The 17,273-nt window shown below is 58.2% G+C and overlaps 1 protein-coding gene across 1 annotated transcript; it reads right to left on the bottom strand.

Moving 5' to 3' along the window:
• Positions 1 to 291: 291 nt before the first annotated feature.
• Positions 292 to 16,987, bottom strand: HSD11B2 (hydroxysteroid 11-beta dehydrogenase 2). The gene is made up of 5 exons (XM_075715715.1): positions 16,717 to 16,987; positions 1,929 to 2,141; positions 1,468 to 1,653; positions 1,116 to 1,253; positions 292 to 653 (listed from the first exon to the last, which is right to left on the bottom strand). Exons 1-5 carry the CDS (start codon positions 16,985 to 16,987, stop codon positions 292 to 294), a joined length of 1,170 nt encoding a protein of 389 aa, XP_075571830.1.
• Between the last annotated feature and the right edge of the window lie 286 nt (positions 16,988 to 17,273).

The raw sequence follows: 17,273 nt of genomic DNA, 5'->3' as shown, positions 1-17,273 counted from the left end.
ACATCCCAGCCTGTGGTGCAGAGCCACAGTCAGGCAGGGGTGGCCCCTTTGCAGGATGCACAGTTAGAAAAAATACAAAAACAAGGTCTCTAGAAAATGTTGATTCTCGCACAATAGAAAATAGATCTGCCTGATTTTGGAAAGCAATTTGGTTTTTAACGTCTAATGCTGATTGTTCCCCTGCGGTGCAGGAGGGCGATGCCAGCGGCCGTGCATGTGCTTGGGGGCTGGTGTGTCTGGAGATCCTGGGAGAAGGCTCGCTCCTGCCCCATGACCGCGTGTGGGCCAAGGTCAGGCCTTCTTCGCGGCGTCGTGGTGCTCTCGCCGCAGCGCTCGGGGCAGCTTGGGGTTGATGAAGAATCCTTTCAAGAACAAGTCTCGGACAAAATAGGGCAAGTAGCGGTGTATGAAATACATGAGCCCAAGGCCCTGCCCCGGGTAGTAGCGCACGGCTGGGTTGGCAGCCAGGAGCCCGTCTGTGATGCTGTTCACCACTGCGCTGAGGTCCTCCACTGCCACCTTCATGAACTGGATAAACTGGCGGTTGATCTCTTCCACATAGTCCTCGCCGTAGGCCTGCAGCAGCTCCTGGGGCAGGCTGGCCACCAGCCGTTGTGTCTGCAGGTTCCAGAAGGCAGGGTCGCACGTTGTCCCTGCAAAGACGCAGCCCCTCTGTGAGCTGCATGGCCCCCCTCCTCCAGCCCCCCTGGCATGGGTGCCAGCAGCTCCCAGTCCCCTCCCAGCCTCCTGGGAAGGTCCTCTGAAACCCTGGCAGAGATCTCCCATGGGGAGGCATGGTGAGAGGACCGTAGTGACTTGTCATAGCCCAGGACTGGACCAGAGGTCTCTCTGCCTGCAGTGGGGATGGTGCTACCATAAATGTGGCTGAGCTGGTTCGGCCAGCCCCAGTGGCAGAGGATCTGCTAGCGGGCTTCATCCTGACCCTGCCTCTCACCAGCTGGAACCCAAAGGCCACAGGATAGCCACCATCTCCAGGGAGGTGGCCGGGGATGTTCAGAAGCTGCATCCTGACCACTGACTGCTCTTGCTATTGCTCCATCACCATCTCTTCTGCCTCTCCAGGGTACCTGCGCTTTGCCTGCTGACCCTTTTACCTGTTTTGTAGTAGCCAGGCAGGACGAGGCTGACTTTGACGCCCCAGGGCTGGAGCTCGCTGCGGAAGGTGTCCATGAGCAGGCTGAGGGCTGCCTTCGAGGTCCCGTAGGCTGCCAGGCAGGGAAAGGGCAAGTCACCTTGCAGGAGAGAAAGGATGAGTAAGCGGGCTCTCAGGCAGCTGCCCATGTGGCCAGGGGCAGGCAGGGATTGGGAGGGCTTGCATAAGGCTGCGCTCCCAGCCACTGCACAAGGAAAGGGTGCCAGCCTCCATGCACCATGGGGATGCTTGACCTGCACTCAAGCTTGGGGTGCCAGGCGTCTAGTGGGCCATGCTGAAGGCAGGCTGCTCACCTGCGGGGCTGCTCACAGTGACGATGCGACCGCCAGTGGAGCGGAGCAGGGGCAGCAGCCCCTTGGTGAGCTCCAGCGAACCAAAGAAGTTCACCTCCATGCAGGTACGAAACTTGCCCAGCGGTGAGAGCTCAGCATCGGCAATTGTGTCGTTGAAGCCAGCGTTGTTCACCAGGCCCCAAAGCCCTGCAGGGATGGGATGCTTGAAGAGGTGACCCGAATGGGGGACCCCCCCCCCCCCCCACCCTGGAGATCCCAGCTGCTCCCTGGTGAGGGGGATCCTGCAGGGGAATTACAGGGTGCCCCAGGACAAGCCCCATTAGCAGAGGTTGTCAGCACGGGTGCCCGAAGGGATGCAACTCCTGGTGGGGAGCACATGGAGGCTTGACACTGGCACGCTGGCTGCAAGCTGAGGTCCCAGGGAGCTGCGTGGGGTCCTAGGGGGTGCCAAGGGCTTCTACCTGTGCTGTTGGTGTGGGTCTGGACGTGCTGCAGGACACGCTGGATGTCCTCTGGCTTCGTCAGGTCCAGCTGCAGCAGTGTCAGCCTCGGCGAGCAGCTCCTGCGCAGCTCCTGGGCACCAGGACCCTGCGTGTCTAGCACGCTGGCAAACACCCGAAAGCCCATGGCATCCAAGTGCTGTGCCGTTGCCTGCCCAAAGCCTGAGTCGCAGCCTGCAAGAGCCGAGAGGAGCCCTGCAGTGGCCAGTGACAGCTGCCAGCTGGCTGTCCCCAGCCCCCAAGGACCACCCCCCCCAGCTCTGCCTCTCCATCCCCAGGGACCAAACCCCCCTGACACTGGTCCCCCTGCTCGGGGCTTGCTGCCCGGCTCCAGATCTATTGGGGATGTGACCTTGCCCTGGGGCATTTGCAGGTCGTGGAGCTGCTGTTTTCTGTAGTATGGCACATGGGAGGAAGAAAACACTCCCTTATCTGCAACCCCATCGCCCCAAGTGCCTCTCTGATGCAAGATGCAGGTAAAAGCACAGGCAGGCATGGTGTGGCTAGGCAGTGGGATGGCTCAGAGTAATGTGGGGCAGGAGCCATCAACCCCAAAATGTTCTCCAAAAGCGCCATCGGGCACCACTGGGAGCTGGCACAAGGCTCCGAGACACTGCCTTTCCCCAAATCCTTTTTGTCGCCCAGAAATGGTGGCCAACAGGCACAGCACTGTCTGCCCCCCGCCCCCCCCACCCCATCGCCTGGCTGCGGTGCCGAGAGGATTAAAAAGGGGGAGGAAAAAGGAGGGATCCTGGTCTTCTCCTGCCACCCTGCATCTTTCAAGGGAGCATCCGATGGGGATGTCCCATGCAGGGGAGCACCAGGTGCTGCCAGTCCCAGCCTCATCTCCTCCATCTCAGCTCGAGCATGGGCACTGCAGGTAACACCATCCACTGGGGACAGCCTGGGTGGGAGCTGGGTGTCACAGGGCAGCGGCAGGGCCTGCAGGGATGGTGGCCAGGGCAGGGTTGCAAAGACGCAAACAAACAGCAGCAGCAAGGTACATTGGCCCTGTTCCAGGGGCCGATGGCAGCACTGATAGCTCAGGGAGAGCCTGCAGTGCCGCTGCTGCCCAGCCACATTAACCTTTAAGAGGGCAGTGCTGCAGGGGCAGCCCCATATGGCCCCTGCAGGCCTGTGCCCCCTGCCCCCTGCCCCCCCCCCCCCCCCCCCCCCCGGGTGCTCCTTAGGATATCCCTGAGAAAGGGCCCTATCTGGCACCTGGATACACCCTGGGATGGATGCAGTGGTGGCTCCAGGCATTGCTACTCGCTCCATGGACCCCCCCCCCCACCAGACACCTCCCAGCACCCTTGCTGCCAGCCCTGGGCTGGGCATGGGGACTGGCTGCCCCTTTGGCTCCCCGCTCCCACACCTGCAGGCTGGGATCAGGGCGCTGCCGGCTCTGCTCTTGGGGTGCCAGCTAAGCTGTCCTTGGCTCGGTGTCTGTGGGCTGCTCCCCAGCTTGGCTTGGCTTTATTGCTGCATCAAAAATCCACAATAAAGCCCCAGGCCAGAGGCCAGAGTGATAACACACCCTGGAGGTGCTCAGCTGGCAAGAAGGGGCTGCAAGAACACCACCCCCACCCACCCCCACCCCTTTCTCGGCAGAGCCACCCAACACCCAGCACCCACCATGGGTGTATGACAGGACAGCTCAGCAGCACCCCAGCATCACCCCTGGCATTGCCCCCCACCAGCGCCTTCCCCCATGATGCTGAAGGTACTATGGGCTACCAGGCACAGCAGCACCTCTGCCTCTCCCCTCCCTGGGAACAGGTCGTGCTGCCAGCAGCCAGCCAGATAAGGTGCATTTTGCCTTTCCCAGCAAGGCAGGAGAAAACTGCAATAAAGATAAGGTTTAAAAAATAAAAGTGCTTGCAGCCACGGCCTCACCATGCCACAGCCAGCACCCTGCCTGCTGCTGGGACACAGTTACCTGCACTGCTCCCACCCCAGCCAGCAAGAAAAGCTTCCAGGCCAAACACGAAGCTCCCCATCACCTCCCACGCCTCAAAACACCAGGTAACATCCCAAAAACCTGAGAGAGCCAGGCTTGCCAGCTTGTTTCAGGCAAGCCTGGAAAGGAGGGAGCAAACACAGCCGTGTGCCATCCAAGCCAGGTAGGGTTTCTTTTGCCTTAGAGGAGTGAGGTGGTTGGAGGGTTTGTTTCGGAAGTTTTAATTTATTCACACAGACACAAAAAAAAAATCCCCTCCTGGGAGGCTGGTGGGAGGCCCAGGGCCAGAAGGGCAAGGATGATCTGGTGTTATTTAAGGTCTCTGGAGCTGCTTGGCTTCCCAGCTGCCACGCTCAGGCATGGCCAACAGTGCAGGGAGGGAGAATTAAACCCCCTGGGACCATAACACGCAGCCCCAAAGGATGGCAGTTTGCCCAGGGCCATGCTTGCTCCCCATGGCTACCAGCGCACGAGCCGCTGGCCATGCTGGGGCTGGCGCGGGAGCTGCCGCCACTGGCTCGGCCCCGCCGGGAATGCCGGAGCCGGCCAGTCTGCGCGGTCCCGGCGAGGCTGGCGCTGGGCACGCCGCCCTCCGAGGATGCTGCATCACGAGGAGATGCTGGCGCCAGCTCCCCCAGCCCCGGCTCCCGGCTTGCCAACCAGTTTTGCATCCATGCCGGTGGGAGGGACCGCGGTCAGACTGAGCACAGGAGAAGCGTGGCATAGGGAGTTCGGCGGAGGAGGGCAGGCAGCTTGAAGCCCCCATTGCAACCCCCGCACAGGCCCTGGGCCAGCAGCCAGAAGCTTTTGCTGCAGTGGGAGCAGAGCCCAGGTTGCAAAATCCAGCAGAGCTCTGCAGGCTTGGCAAGAGTGGGCAAACGCCCACCCCAGGGGCCAGCTGGCCTTGTGCTGGAGCAGTGGGTCGGCAGCAATTCCCCAGGGACTTTGCAGATGCTCCAGCCACTGCAGTGGCTCCCCCAGGAGCGGGGCATGCCGGCCTCCACTGGGATTTTGGCACGAAGAGCCCCAGCTTTACACATCTTGTCCAAGCAAAAAAGAGTTGTCCTCCAGCACCGCTGTTGTGTTGCTCCCCCTCCCCAACTTGGGGAGGGCAAAGAGGACCGACCATGTGCCATGCCGTGCCCACCACCCAGAGATGCCCCTCATTGGCAACATCAGAGACACAGGAGGGGCTGAGCCATGCTGGCATGAGATGAAGCAGCCTGGCAGCTCCCAGCCAGCCTGCCCACAGCTTCTGCTGCTCGGCTGTGGCAGAGGGTGGGCACCACTCACACTTCCTCGCTGCTGGCCAGGCTGTGGCATGGACTCACGTGCCACCGGCTGAAGCCACAGTCCCGGTTTGGCATGGGCGCATTTCTTTTGGGTGAGTCAGGCGCAGCACGACACTGGCTTTTTGCTGTCTCAGGTATTCGCGCCGCTCCTGCAGCCAGCACCGAGGCTGCCACGCACAGACACACGCTCAAAATCAACACCACAGTTTGAGAGTGGAGCTGAGACAGGCAATAACATGGCTACTGCCCAGGAGCTGCCAAACCACAACCGGCCCCCCGCACCTGCGCCCACCACCAGCACGGTAGGTAATGGAGGGCTGGTAGCATGGGTCCTCAGCGCCCACCCCAATGCAACGCAGCAGTGGCTTCCCCACCTGAGCTGTGAGCCATGAATCCTCACCCTCAACCATGAGCTGTGCATACTCATCCTTGAGCTGTGAAGCTGCAAGCCATGCATCCTCATCCCTGAGCCATGCACAATAGGAGAGGACCAGCAAGGACCTGCAAAACCTCAGTGGTCAGAAGCACAGCTCTGCTGAAGAAGCCCTGTGTGGCTGCAAAGCTGCCCAGAGCCCAGTGAGTGCCTGGCCACAGGAGCAAGTCCCTGGGAGCTGCTCCCCCACATGGCCACCCCGGTGTGGAAGCTGGAGAGGGGTTGCCCCAGGACTGAGCATCCTGACCAGCTGCCCCACAGTCAGCCCTGGCAGCATGAGCAGTCGGCAGCCCCAGGGGCACACAGGTACCTGGCAAGGATGGGCTGTGAGGCATCCTTTGGGGACACTCCATCTCTCACCAAGCCCAGAGGCAGGCGGGTGCCTGTCAGCTGAGTTGGACACCCAAAGCAGCATCATCCCCTTCACAGCTCTGCAGGCCATTGCCTGGGTGCCCTCCCACAGCCCTGCCACCACCCCCCAAATCCCAGGACATGAATCCCTCCTCCTGCACAGAGCTTTTGGGCTGCATGTCCCACCACCCTGCCCACAACACCTCACCAAGAAGGGGCTGTCACCACTGTCATCAGCCTCCCAGCCCTGGGATGGCACCAGGCTCAAGGACACCGTCAGCTGGAGAGGCACTCAGGCTGAGCAGATTAACACGCTGAGCTGCTTGTTTCCATAGGCTCAAGCTCAAATCCTGCCTGGGATGCCAAGCTAAACACGGCTGACATTTTGCTCAGAGGTGTTGCCTTCTGGCCCCTGCAGGATTCGCTGCCACTGCCTCGGATCCCGCTCCTCCAGGCACAGGATGGGGTCGAACCCAGCCGCACCATGGGGAGGCTCAGCCGGGCACCCAAGCAGGCGCAGCAGGGACTGATCCTGGCTTGGCTGCTTGGGGACAGTCATCCCAGCTCCATCCTGGGAGCACCATGGGCACCCTACGGATGAGGAAGTCCAGGGTGAGGTGGCACCAAGCGGGGCAGCTAGAGCAGGATGCAGCAGGGACAGTGCCACTGGAGGGGATTGGACACCCCAAAAGGGGTTTGGGGAGGGGTGTCCCTGCATGGGCCAGTACAAAGTGCCCAGTAAAAGCTCTCATGGGCAGGGCAGGGTCCTGTGGCCAACACCTCCCGGATGCCGCACATGTTTGGAGCAAAGAGTGATAAAGGGGTGATGTCAGCCCCAGGCAAGAGGGAACAAATTCTTGGCAGTGCACTGGGGAGGGAGGGGACGGCAGGAGCACCTGTGCCTGTGGCAGCTGAGGCACCCCAGCCGGCTCCCCCCTCCCCAGCCAACCATCACATGCCACCTTCCTGCACCCAAGGTCCTGCTGGGGGAGAGGGGCTGGCAGGGACACTGGCAGCCCCCACCCCACTGCAGCCGGCAGCATCACTGTCAACAGGAAACCGCACCCCAGCCGGCAGCTGGCACAGCAGCATGCTGTGCTGGCAGCGGGGTGTCCCTGCTCCCCACGGAGCCCCCCCAGGAGCAGCCCCGGTGCCCAGGCACTGGCAGATGGGGCCAGTGTGGCAGAAGGTGGCCACAGCCCTTGTGATGCTGCCCAGTTTCAGGAAGCCATGAGCCTAAACTCAATTAAACCCAGGGAGATGCCTTCGGGGATGACCCGAATCCCATCCCCAAACCCCCAGCAAGGGGACAACACACAAGCCTCCCACCCAAGCAGCCTGGGTGGGTGTCCCTGCAAAGCCTCAGCCTCCTTCCCCAGCCAGGACCTGAGTGAAGGGGGCACACACCGGGGACCTCCCACACAGCACAGCTGGCACAGGGAGACAGAGGAAGATTACTGGCTGGGGTGCTGACAGCCCCCGCAGCCCAGGGTGAAATGCCACATCCACGTCCCTCCAGTGGGTCCTATGGGGTGGGGCAGGGGCCAGGCAGCCCCCCACCTCCCCAGGGAGGCCTGTGGACCATGGCAGAAGGCAGAGCTGGGGATGCCCATCACTGCAGGGTGTCCACGGGTGACCCAACCCCCTCCCCACACCAGGGACAAGAGCCAGATGGTATGAATTACAACAGATTAGCCAAGTGTTTCTGAAGCCTCACACACCATCACCTCCACCTGAGAAGATATGTTTCACTTAACAAACCAAAGAGAAGGGGGAAAATCTGATTTTCTGCCTAGACAACTCAAAGCAGCCAGGCAGAGATGACAAGGAGCCCCAAGGCTGGCACAGATGGGCCCACAGCTCCTGAATTAAAGCCCATTTCACAGGAGCAGGTGCCAGCTCTGGTGTCTCAGTATTGGGGACCCAATGACACAAGAGCAGCCATGAGATAAATCAGTGTCGGGAGCCACAGCCCTTCCCACCACTGTCACTAAAAGCCATCCAGATACCTTATCTCCCCTGCCAAAGCTGTGGGCAGCAGATGCTGCTTCCAACCAGTGGGGCTAATGAAGACAGGAGCTCATTACATTGCATGTGGCCCTGGTGCAGCGGGGACAGAAATGAGCCCAGCCACCTTCCCCTGTACAAGGCCAGTGCCTGGCAAGCTGCTCGAGGAGGCCAGGATCCACCCACAAGCTTGCAGTCAGCCTTGGCGCAGGCTTTAAGGGTGGCTACCCAGACCTGCTAAGCTCAGCCTAAGAGCTTGCACCAGCAGGGTCAGCAGATGCAAAAGCATGGGAGTCTTCCTCAGATGCAGGAGGAATGGGCACAGGACAGCCCAGGAGCTGGGCCAGCCCCAGTACAGCAATGATGCTGCTGCCAGCAAGGACCAACCCAGGGCTCACAAACAGGCAGGGCAGAGGAAGTGCCTCTCCTCCCAGCAACTCTGTGAGGCTTCAGCGTTTCACAGAAAAAGGGCACAGGGAATTTCCTAGAAGCAGCCACTTGCCACATCCCAGGGTCAGACAGGGTCTTCCTGATCGAGTCCCCAGAAGGAGCAGACAGACTCTTGCAGTCAAGGATTCAAGCTTCCCATGGGCAGGGATGAGCATGTGAAGATGGCACTGTGGATGTTGCCTGGGAAAGGGCACAGCCTGTACATCAGAGCTAATCTGGGATGGATGGATGTCCCCCCGAGAAGAGGAAGTTGTGAAGAGCTGTGGTGATAACCAGGTTAATAATCATCTTCAGAAGGAACACGGCGAACTGGGAACACGGCACCAGCGAGCCACGAAAGCCATCCATCAGCAAGAGCTGTCACTAGGAAGGACACCCATTGCCCAGAGACAGCTCGACCGGATCGGTGCCGATGCTAAGCTGGTACCAGTAACATGTCCACCTGGGCTCTTGGAGAGGGAGAGGCCAGGTGGGAGCCAGGCTGGGAAGCTGGAAAGCTTCACCAGTCACGGCTGGGACACAACACTGAAGATGTTCCCAGGGAATGAGGCAGTGGCAGTAAAGCCATGGCTAGGGCACCTGCTGGGGAGCATCCCTGGGCTGCAAAAGGGCTCCCCACAGACTCCCAGCAGGATGGAGAAACACCAAGCCCCATACCCATCTCTCACATGTGATAACACATCAGGCCCCAGGAGCCAGCAAGGAGATGCAGAAGGTCATGCCTAAGGTCTGCTATGGGCAGGGCTAAGCCATCCACAAGCAGCAGAAGGGAAGACCACCTCTTCTACATGGACCACCATAAGCCATCACCACCCCAGGACAACTAGCCAGGACAGCAAAGCACCACAGGACCAGGAGAACCTCTGGCCACATGGCGGGTCAGGTCAGCCATGGAAGAGCCCTAAACTGCCACCCTGGAGGTGGACAAGTCACAGGGGCTGATGGCACAGGGTGCCAGCAGGGACAAAGCAAGTCCAGGGCAGTGCCAACCAAAGCAGTCACTCCAGAGCAAGCCCAGGGGATCATGATGTTAAGTAGCTCAGAGTTTGCAGCACCACAATAAAGCCACAGCAGTTTCAATGCAGTTGTAGCAGTTCAAGGGTGTTTTTGGTGATGAAATTCTACTTGCTTGTAAGGTGCCATCTTATCACTCCCCTTGTCACAAGAATAAACTCCCACTACATGCCACAAGCCCAGGAAAGCCAAAAAATAGGTGCAAGCCCTGCCCATCCCCACATCATGATGGGCTCTGCAGTTGCACCAGCTTGCAGATCCATGTGGATCTCAGGTGTCTGGGGTTTTTTTTGGGGGGGGGGGCAGAATTAAAGAAACTGAGCAAAACACTTGAGTGAGCACCAGTTGAGCTTCAGCCAAGACAGGTTTTGGAATACATTGAGCTGTTTAGACCTCCAGGCTAGGAGCCATACCCCCATGACCCCCTCAAGCCACACCAGCCCCTTCTGTACCTGATTTAAGTTGTTCCCTCCTCACCCTCCACCTGCAGCTCCCACCAGCTCATCGGAGTTTGGGCATCACAAGACTGTTTTGGTGCATTTTCCCAAAATACATGAAGGTGGCCCTCCAGGCTGATGTGGTTGGACATAGTAATGCTGAACCAGGCTGAAGGGCGATGCACAGGGCAGCACCCACACGTACCCTTCAGCTTGGGACAGCACAGGCAGAGCTCAGCACACCAGCTGAAGGGGGGAAAAGAAGTCACCACAGGATGGCTGCACACCCCAGATTATAGAGCTTGTCCTCAGGTGGTAACCGAGACCCTGGAGAGGAGCAAGCATTGGTCACAGTGTCTTTGGACAGGGTCATGAGAAGCAGATGCATGTGGTGTGATGTTTATGCCAAATTGGAGTATGACCACCACAGTGGAGAAACAGGGCAGGGAGGGATCACAGATGTACTCAAGGGTATGTCTGGTGGAAGCTGAGAGACCCAGCACAAGAATATCACCACCACCAGAAGAAACAGAGAAAGACTTAAAAGCAGCCAGACATTCAAAGCCTCTGCAGAAGACATCAGGGCAGGTACCTCCTCCAGAACCTCAGCTCACCAGCCCATCCCTCCTCTCCATCTCCAGCCTGCCTGGGCAGCACCCACCATCTGGCTCCCCAGGGTCAGCTGCTCAGCAAGAGGCTGCACCACCGCAAAGCCTGTAAAGCCGAAAACTGCTTTTCAAGATTACAGCCTTAAGAGCCAGCAAATCCTGGGACAGCACCACATGCGACAGGGAAGCCAGCTCCCAACAGGAAAGTTGATAAAGCTCAGGGGCTGGCAGCTCTCCAGGGGAGAAGGAAGCAGAAGTGATATGTTGCACATGGAAGCATGCACAGGCCGGGACAGAAGAATGGGGACTGGAGATGGTGGATATACCCTAACAGCCATGGGGAACCAGAGAAGGAGGTAACAGGCATATGCTGGGCAAGGTTAAAAAAAAAAAGTAGTCACAAACTATACCTATAGCAACACACTGACAGCACAACAGCAACAGGCTTGGGCATTTTCCACCTTGCAGGCTCCACAGCCGTGTCTCAGATCTGAGATTGCAGGAGGGACATTGGGAGGTATAGAGGTATGAAAGCTCTGCAGCCTTTCCTCCTGCACAGGTCAGCTGGGCAAGCAGAGGTTCCCCAGCTGGGGTTTTGGACCAGCACTGGAGGAAAACTATGCAGAGAAGGCAAATGCTTGCCTGGGCTTGCTGGAGGCATCTTGAAGACCCTCCCCACCCCATCCCCACTCAAGCCAAACCCTGGCTGACCAAAGTCCACCACCACTGTGCTACCAGCAGTAAAGCAGCACAGCTCTTGTGCAAGCAGATACTGGCTTGAGGGGAGCTAGACTCAACAGTGGGTAACACAATCCCAGACCTCATTAAAGATGTGCTGCTCATTGGACTAGAGGGCAGCAACTGCCTACACTTCTCCTTCCGAAGCCATCTGACAATCTCATTTCTGCAGGGAAGTCTCTGCTTTGTTGCTCTCATGTCCCCACGTAACCCCGAGCACTAATGAAGTCAGCTTGGGTTTCTCTACCAACACTGTTCTCCCACAGTGTGCAACTTCTATATGCTTTTCCTCCTAATTAGCTGTGCTCATCATTTTTGGTTAACGGTGCTAAAAAAACCACCCCAACAGGTCTGTGTCCTCAGCAGGCTTTAAAAGTGCTTATTTAACAGATAAGTGAGAAAAAAGCTGAGTATCTATCTAAATGTCTGCAGTGAGCAGGGGTAGGTATCTATTTCTGAAGAAACCTAACAAGGGGAAGAATCCTAAAACTGTGGAGGGCTGCTGACAAAGTGGGGGGGAGAGCTTCAGCCCTGCAAAGAGAGGCAGAGAAAGCAGGTTTTCTGCTCTGCTCCCAGAAACTGGCAGCAAACCCCATAACTAGAGAGTTAAGTGTTGTTTTTTTTTTCCCCCTTTAAATATGCAAGGGATTGCTTGTACACCAGGGTTGGAGTTTGGGTGTTTGGTTTTGGTCCTGTCCCCGCCTCAGCTTGGAGGAGCAGTGGTCCCTGCTGTTAATTTTTAATAGATCCTGGAAAACCAGAGCAGTTCCAGGGAACAAGCTGATTTTCAGCCTGCACTTAGCCTGGGGAAGACATCAGGTATCTCTGAGCTGTCTCACTGGCTCCAGAAGCAGAGTAGAAGTTGCCTATGGAAAGCTATAGCATCACTGCATGAAGCTTTACTCATTGCGAGGCTGCTGGCAGGCTCAGCACCAAATACAGGCTGTGAGTGTGCCATGCTGGTGCTTCAGCCATGCCCTGGAGCAGAGGTGCCCATCTCCGAGCCAGCATGCGTCGCTCAACAGCCCCAAAGTCTGGACCCTTGACATCTCCCGATCGCCCAGTTTAGCTGGAAAATGCATCTAAGACAGGATCAAAGTCCAGATGGGAGCGATCCTACTCTCTTAGCAAGGAAAGTGATTTACCTTCATGGCAGAACAGCAAGAATCCCGACATCTGGATTGAATCACTCCATGCTGCTGCAGTCACCAGATGCTTCAACATCTGTTGAGTCCATGGGAAACATCGAAGCTCCACTTGACTACGATAAAGTTGCAAAACCTCTGTTAACCTTGAACACAATCTGAAGCTCTGACCCATTTCAGATTGTTAATGGGGCATGCAATTGTAACAAGAGAGCCTCACCAGGAAAACCAAGTTTCCCCTGCAGCGAGGAAGGAGAACAGATGAGAACATGGCAGGTTTGGGTCTAGAACAGCCTGACCTGCCAACCAGTTTTGTTCACAAAGATGATTTGTTGGGGGGACAGACTGGCCTGGCAGATGCCTCCTGGCTTTGTAGGCTACACCAAGGAGAAGCAAGGATGCAAGGAACCCAAATCACCTCCCCCAGGCAGCAGTCCTATGGCTTTGGGTTATTTCAGAACTGTGTAATTCAGGTGCAACCTTTACAGACAGAGCAACAATTCACTGTTTTCAACTTATCCAAGCTGAAGTGCAAGAATCAATACCTTGCTACACAATTTGTGTCTTCCCTCTGCTCTGGCAAAACCCTGCCAGGCAGGGTCTACAGGCTGGTTTGCATTCGGTCCTTTTCAAGGATCTGCAGTAAATTGGGCAATTGGCTACTGTCCAAAGAATCACTCCAAGCAGTCACACACAGCATAGCTACATGACAGCAAGGGGATTGCAACTGCTCCAGCTGCACAGCAGAGCCCTGGGATGCTCACAGCCATCCCTCCACCACCTCCAAACCCTAAATCCAGTTGCGCTGGGTGGTTTCCATGGAATTGCCAAATCTCACAGGCACTCACTAAGATCAGAGGGACCAAAGGATGATCTAGGCTCATGTCTAAACCAACCCAGGTCAAAATCAAACCTTGCATGAAGTGCTGTCAGCCTGGAACTGGAGAGGCCAAGCAACAGAAGCTCATCACCTCCCTCCAAGGCTGCTCTTGCAGACTCACCTTTGCACAGGCTGCAGTGGCTGGAGCACTTTTTATATACATTCCCAATAGGGAATAGCTATAGTTGCTAGATAGGGGATAGCAACACCCCTCCTCTTCACTCACACAGCTCAGAGGACTCCAACAGTGCCATTTTCAGATTCAGGGCACAAACACACAGAAATAAGCCCTTTGGTAATCGGAGCAAGGCTGCTCCCGGTGAGCTGCCAGCACACCCCTGTACTGCTGGCCCACAGATGCCAACCACCAGCATCAGCACCCCAGGGTGCCTTGACCACACAGCAGCAACAAGGGATGCCAGGTATCAGCTACCCTGCAGCTTTCCAGTGCTGGATCAGCCTCAAGCCAGGCAGCTGCCTGTACCCAGCTTGCCCACAAGTGTGCTACCCCCACCACAAGTGTGCTGGGGTCCCTGCAGCTTCCCATGGTTGGCCAAAGCCTGTGCCAGACAGTGGGCTCATCTTCAAGGCAGGTTTGGACTCATGGGCAGGCTCAGGACAACACATCAAGGGCAGCATGGAGATGGCTGCCACCCCCCTCCCAGCCCCAGGCCAGAGCAGCTAATCTCCACTCCTCCTCATCCCACCCATCCTCCCAGGGCTGACCTCTTCCAGACCAGGCTGCACAGGAGGGCATTCTCCTCCTCACTGCAAACAGCTGTGACCTCCCCTTGGAAGGCAGGATTAACACTTTCCTCACCCCCTGCCCCCAGGCAGGCTGCATATGCAGGAGCCACACTCCTGGAGAAGCTGGACCATCAGGATGCAGAACAAGAGCCCCAAGGTCACAGCCACAGATAAACACAGCACTGCAGGGACTAGTGGCTACCTACTTTGCTAGCCCAGGGGATGCATCATGGGAGATCACAGCATTCCTTGCTCCACTCTGGCAGCAGGCAGCTGCCCATCCCTGCTCCAGCCAAATGCCAGCCCCACATGCAACACCTGAAATGCAAGCCTGCAACAGATGGGAAACACCGTAACTTTTAGTTCCTGCTGCTACTGTAGGGTCAGCACCTTTGCTCTGCAGCAGCTCCACATCTGCTCTGCTACTTTCCCACTGAGCTGCACAGTTAGTTTTCCTTCAACTCCTCCCATAAACTAAGTTTTGATTAGCCAGCAATGTCCAGGCCAGCACATGGGGCTGGAGCATCACATGCAGAGCTCAACTTGGGGTTCCTCCCAGGAGGTCTAGGAGAGCAGGCAGCTAGAAGAGCTGGGACACCTTGACCAGGAGATAGAACAGCACCACAGCCACATTCCTTTGCTCCAGGTAAACATCACTGAACCTATGCAACTCCCCACTGCAGGATTAAGCCAGAGACCAAGAAGTATATACAAGAGGAAACAATGCCCAAAGTTTTTTGGGCTGGGACCTGCACTGCACCATGACATGCATCAGGAGAGGACTTTGTTGCATTTCTCAGTTGACCTGCAGGGTCCAGCATGACATCCAGCATTGCAGAAGCCCTGTCCCCGACGTCACACACCTCCACTGATGCCTAGAATTCCCAGGCAGCAAACTCTGCAGTTCCCCCTCTGCTGTGTTTTGCTTCCTATGGGCAAGAGGAGGAAGGCCAGGCTGCCTTCCTCCATAAGGTTACTCCTGCACTGATCTTCCCTGGCTGCTCCCACAGGAGACACTCAATACGCAGTTGCCAGGAGGCATCCAGAATTAATCCGCAGAAGAATCAGGCTAATTACTATGTAAATACTTAAGCAAGGGATGCTGTCCCAGGCAGAACAGCACTCGCATCTGCCCTTTGGCAGGCACCTGCTGGAGCAGCAGCAAGGAAATGCCGGTCCCGCACCGCAGGCAGTGCCTTGAACCTGTAAAACCACAAAGTATTTACAGCCCAGAGCAAACACACCAGAGCTGCAGAGGTGTCACCTCAATGCACCAGGGCAAGAACACCTTGTTCCAGCCACTGACTCACTAATTATACAGGCAATGCCACAGAGCCAGGGTTGGCTTGACCTGGTGTGCCACAAGGCACCTGCAAGCATGTGGTTGTCAGACGTCCTCCCCAGGCAGCCTTGCCCCGCCATGGCTTTGACCTTCACCCAACTGAATCATTCATTCATCTGCTGCCTTGCTCCTCTGAGCTTCCCCCTCCAGAGAGGGGCCTCCCTCCACTTCCCACCGGCACCACAGAGCCCTTTGAGCTGGGTGGGGGACCCGGCTCTCAGCTCTCCTTCTCAAAGCAACTCTCCATCACAAGACCCAATTTTCTAGGAAATGCACAAATCACCTTTGCCTGCTTGGGGGTCTCCAAGCCCAGCCCAGACATTCCCACCAGGATGCAGGTTCCCATACTCAGGAGCACCACCAAGGTCGCACCCACAGGTTTCCCTCCCCTGTGCATCCATGCAGAGCCAGCAGCACCCTCCCAGCACACCTGTGGCAACAACCACCCTGGCTCCAGCACTTCCTCCTCACTCTGTGTCTGCTGCCATCATCTCACAGCAAAGCACCTGCTGACCCCAGCTACTTTCATCATCCTTCAGTCCCACTGCCAGGAGGAAGGAGAAGAGAAAGCACCTATATGCCAAGATATCCTAAAGAGATTCAGCCACAAAGCCAGAGCTGCAAGGAGCCTGGGATGGGATCACAGCACATCCCCTTGCAGAGCCACCTTCCCCATGCAGCAGCTCTATACCAGGCAGCTCAAAGAGAAGCTGGAAGCAGCTGAGCAGCACTTCCCAAGGATGCCCCCACAAAGGGGGGGGGGGCAACAACAAATCCTCATTTGCCTCCAGCAGCTCCCAGGACAGAGCTCTGGATGAAGCAGTGGTGCTCAGCCCCAGGCAGCCAGCTCTGTTGTAGCTTCTAGAGATGCCACAAGAAGCTTTCTAAGAACAAGCATGGCTCCAGAGGGGAGGAGAGGAGAGGACAGCCCTTGGGCCAGCCAAGGTGCTCCCAAACCAGTGGTCCGGCTCTGTGCCAGCCCCACCACGTGTCCCATCCAATCTCCCAGCTCTCAGAAGCAGCTCCCAGTGTCACGCTGCAACTGGTGGTCAATGCTCGAGTCAAGGAGCCACTTGCAGGGGCCAACACAACTCCCAAAAGCCTCCTCACTTCGGGGCAAGGGCAACAGCAGGTACAGGCCGTCCAGTTCTGCTTGGACGTGGAGTAGGAGGGACGAGCAGGTAAGCTGGTGGCCGTGCCACTGCTCTGCCCCAGGCACAGGACGGCACCCAGGCAGGACCCCGCTTGCAGCACCAGACCGGTTGCCATGGGACGCCCTGCTCCCTGCCAACCCTGACCCCGTGCCAGGGCCGTCAGGGCATCGAGGCCGTGTCCCCGCACTCACCTGTGACGAGGACGGCTCTGCCTGCCACCGGCAGCAGCCTGCGGGGCGATGCCCGCCACAGCAGCAGGCAGGCGGCGGCGGCGGCCAGGGCGAGCCCCAGGGGCAGCGGCAGGCAGGCGCGGCACAGGCTCTGCAGCCCGGCCAGCAGCGCCAGGGGCAGCACCAGCCCCCGGCCCGGCCCCAGGGCCCGCCGAGCCGCCCGCAGCGCCAGGCTGCCGGCCAGCGCCGCCCACAGCGCGCCGTACGCCCAGCGCTCCAGCCCCGGCTCCATCCCGGGCCCCGGCCCCGCCGCTGCCGCCGCGCCCGGCCCCGCCGCGCCCGTTTATAACCGCCCAGGCGGTGGGAAAGGGGCGGGGCCGCTCCCGCCCCGCCAATGGGAGACGATCGGGCCCGCGCCGGGGCGCCGGGCACCGCCGGCTCCGGCCCGGCACCCCTCCGGCACCCCTCCGGCACCCCTCCGGGGCAGCGGGGCTGGGGCCGGCAGCGCGGAGCGCGGCGGGACACCGGCACGGCTCGGCTCAGCCCGGCTCAGCTCAGCACGGCTAGGGACATTGCGC

The sequence above is a fragment of the Pelecanus crispus genome, chromosome 8 (genome assembly GCF_030463565.1).
Source record: "Pelecanus crispus isolate bPelCri1 chromosome 8, bPelCri1.pri, whole genome shotgun sequence".
NCBI lineage: Eukaryota > Metazoa > Chordata > Aves > Pelecaniformes > Pelecanidae > Pelecanus > Pelecanus crispus.
The sequence above is the reverse complement of the archived record's forward strand: the minus strand, read 5'-3'. Positions and strand labels throughout refer to the sequence as shown.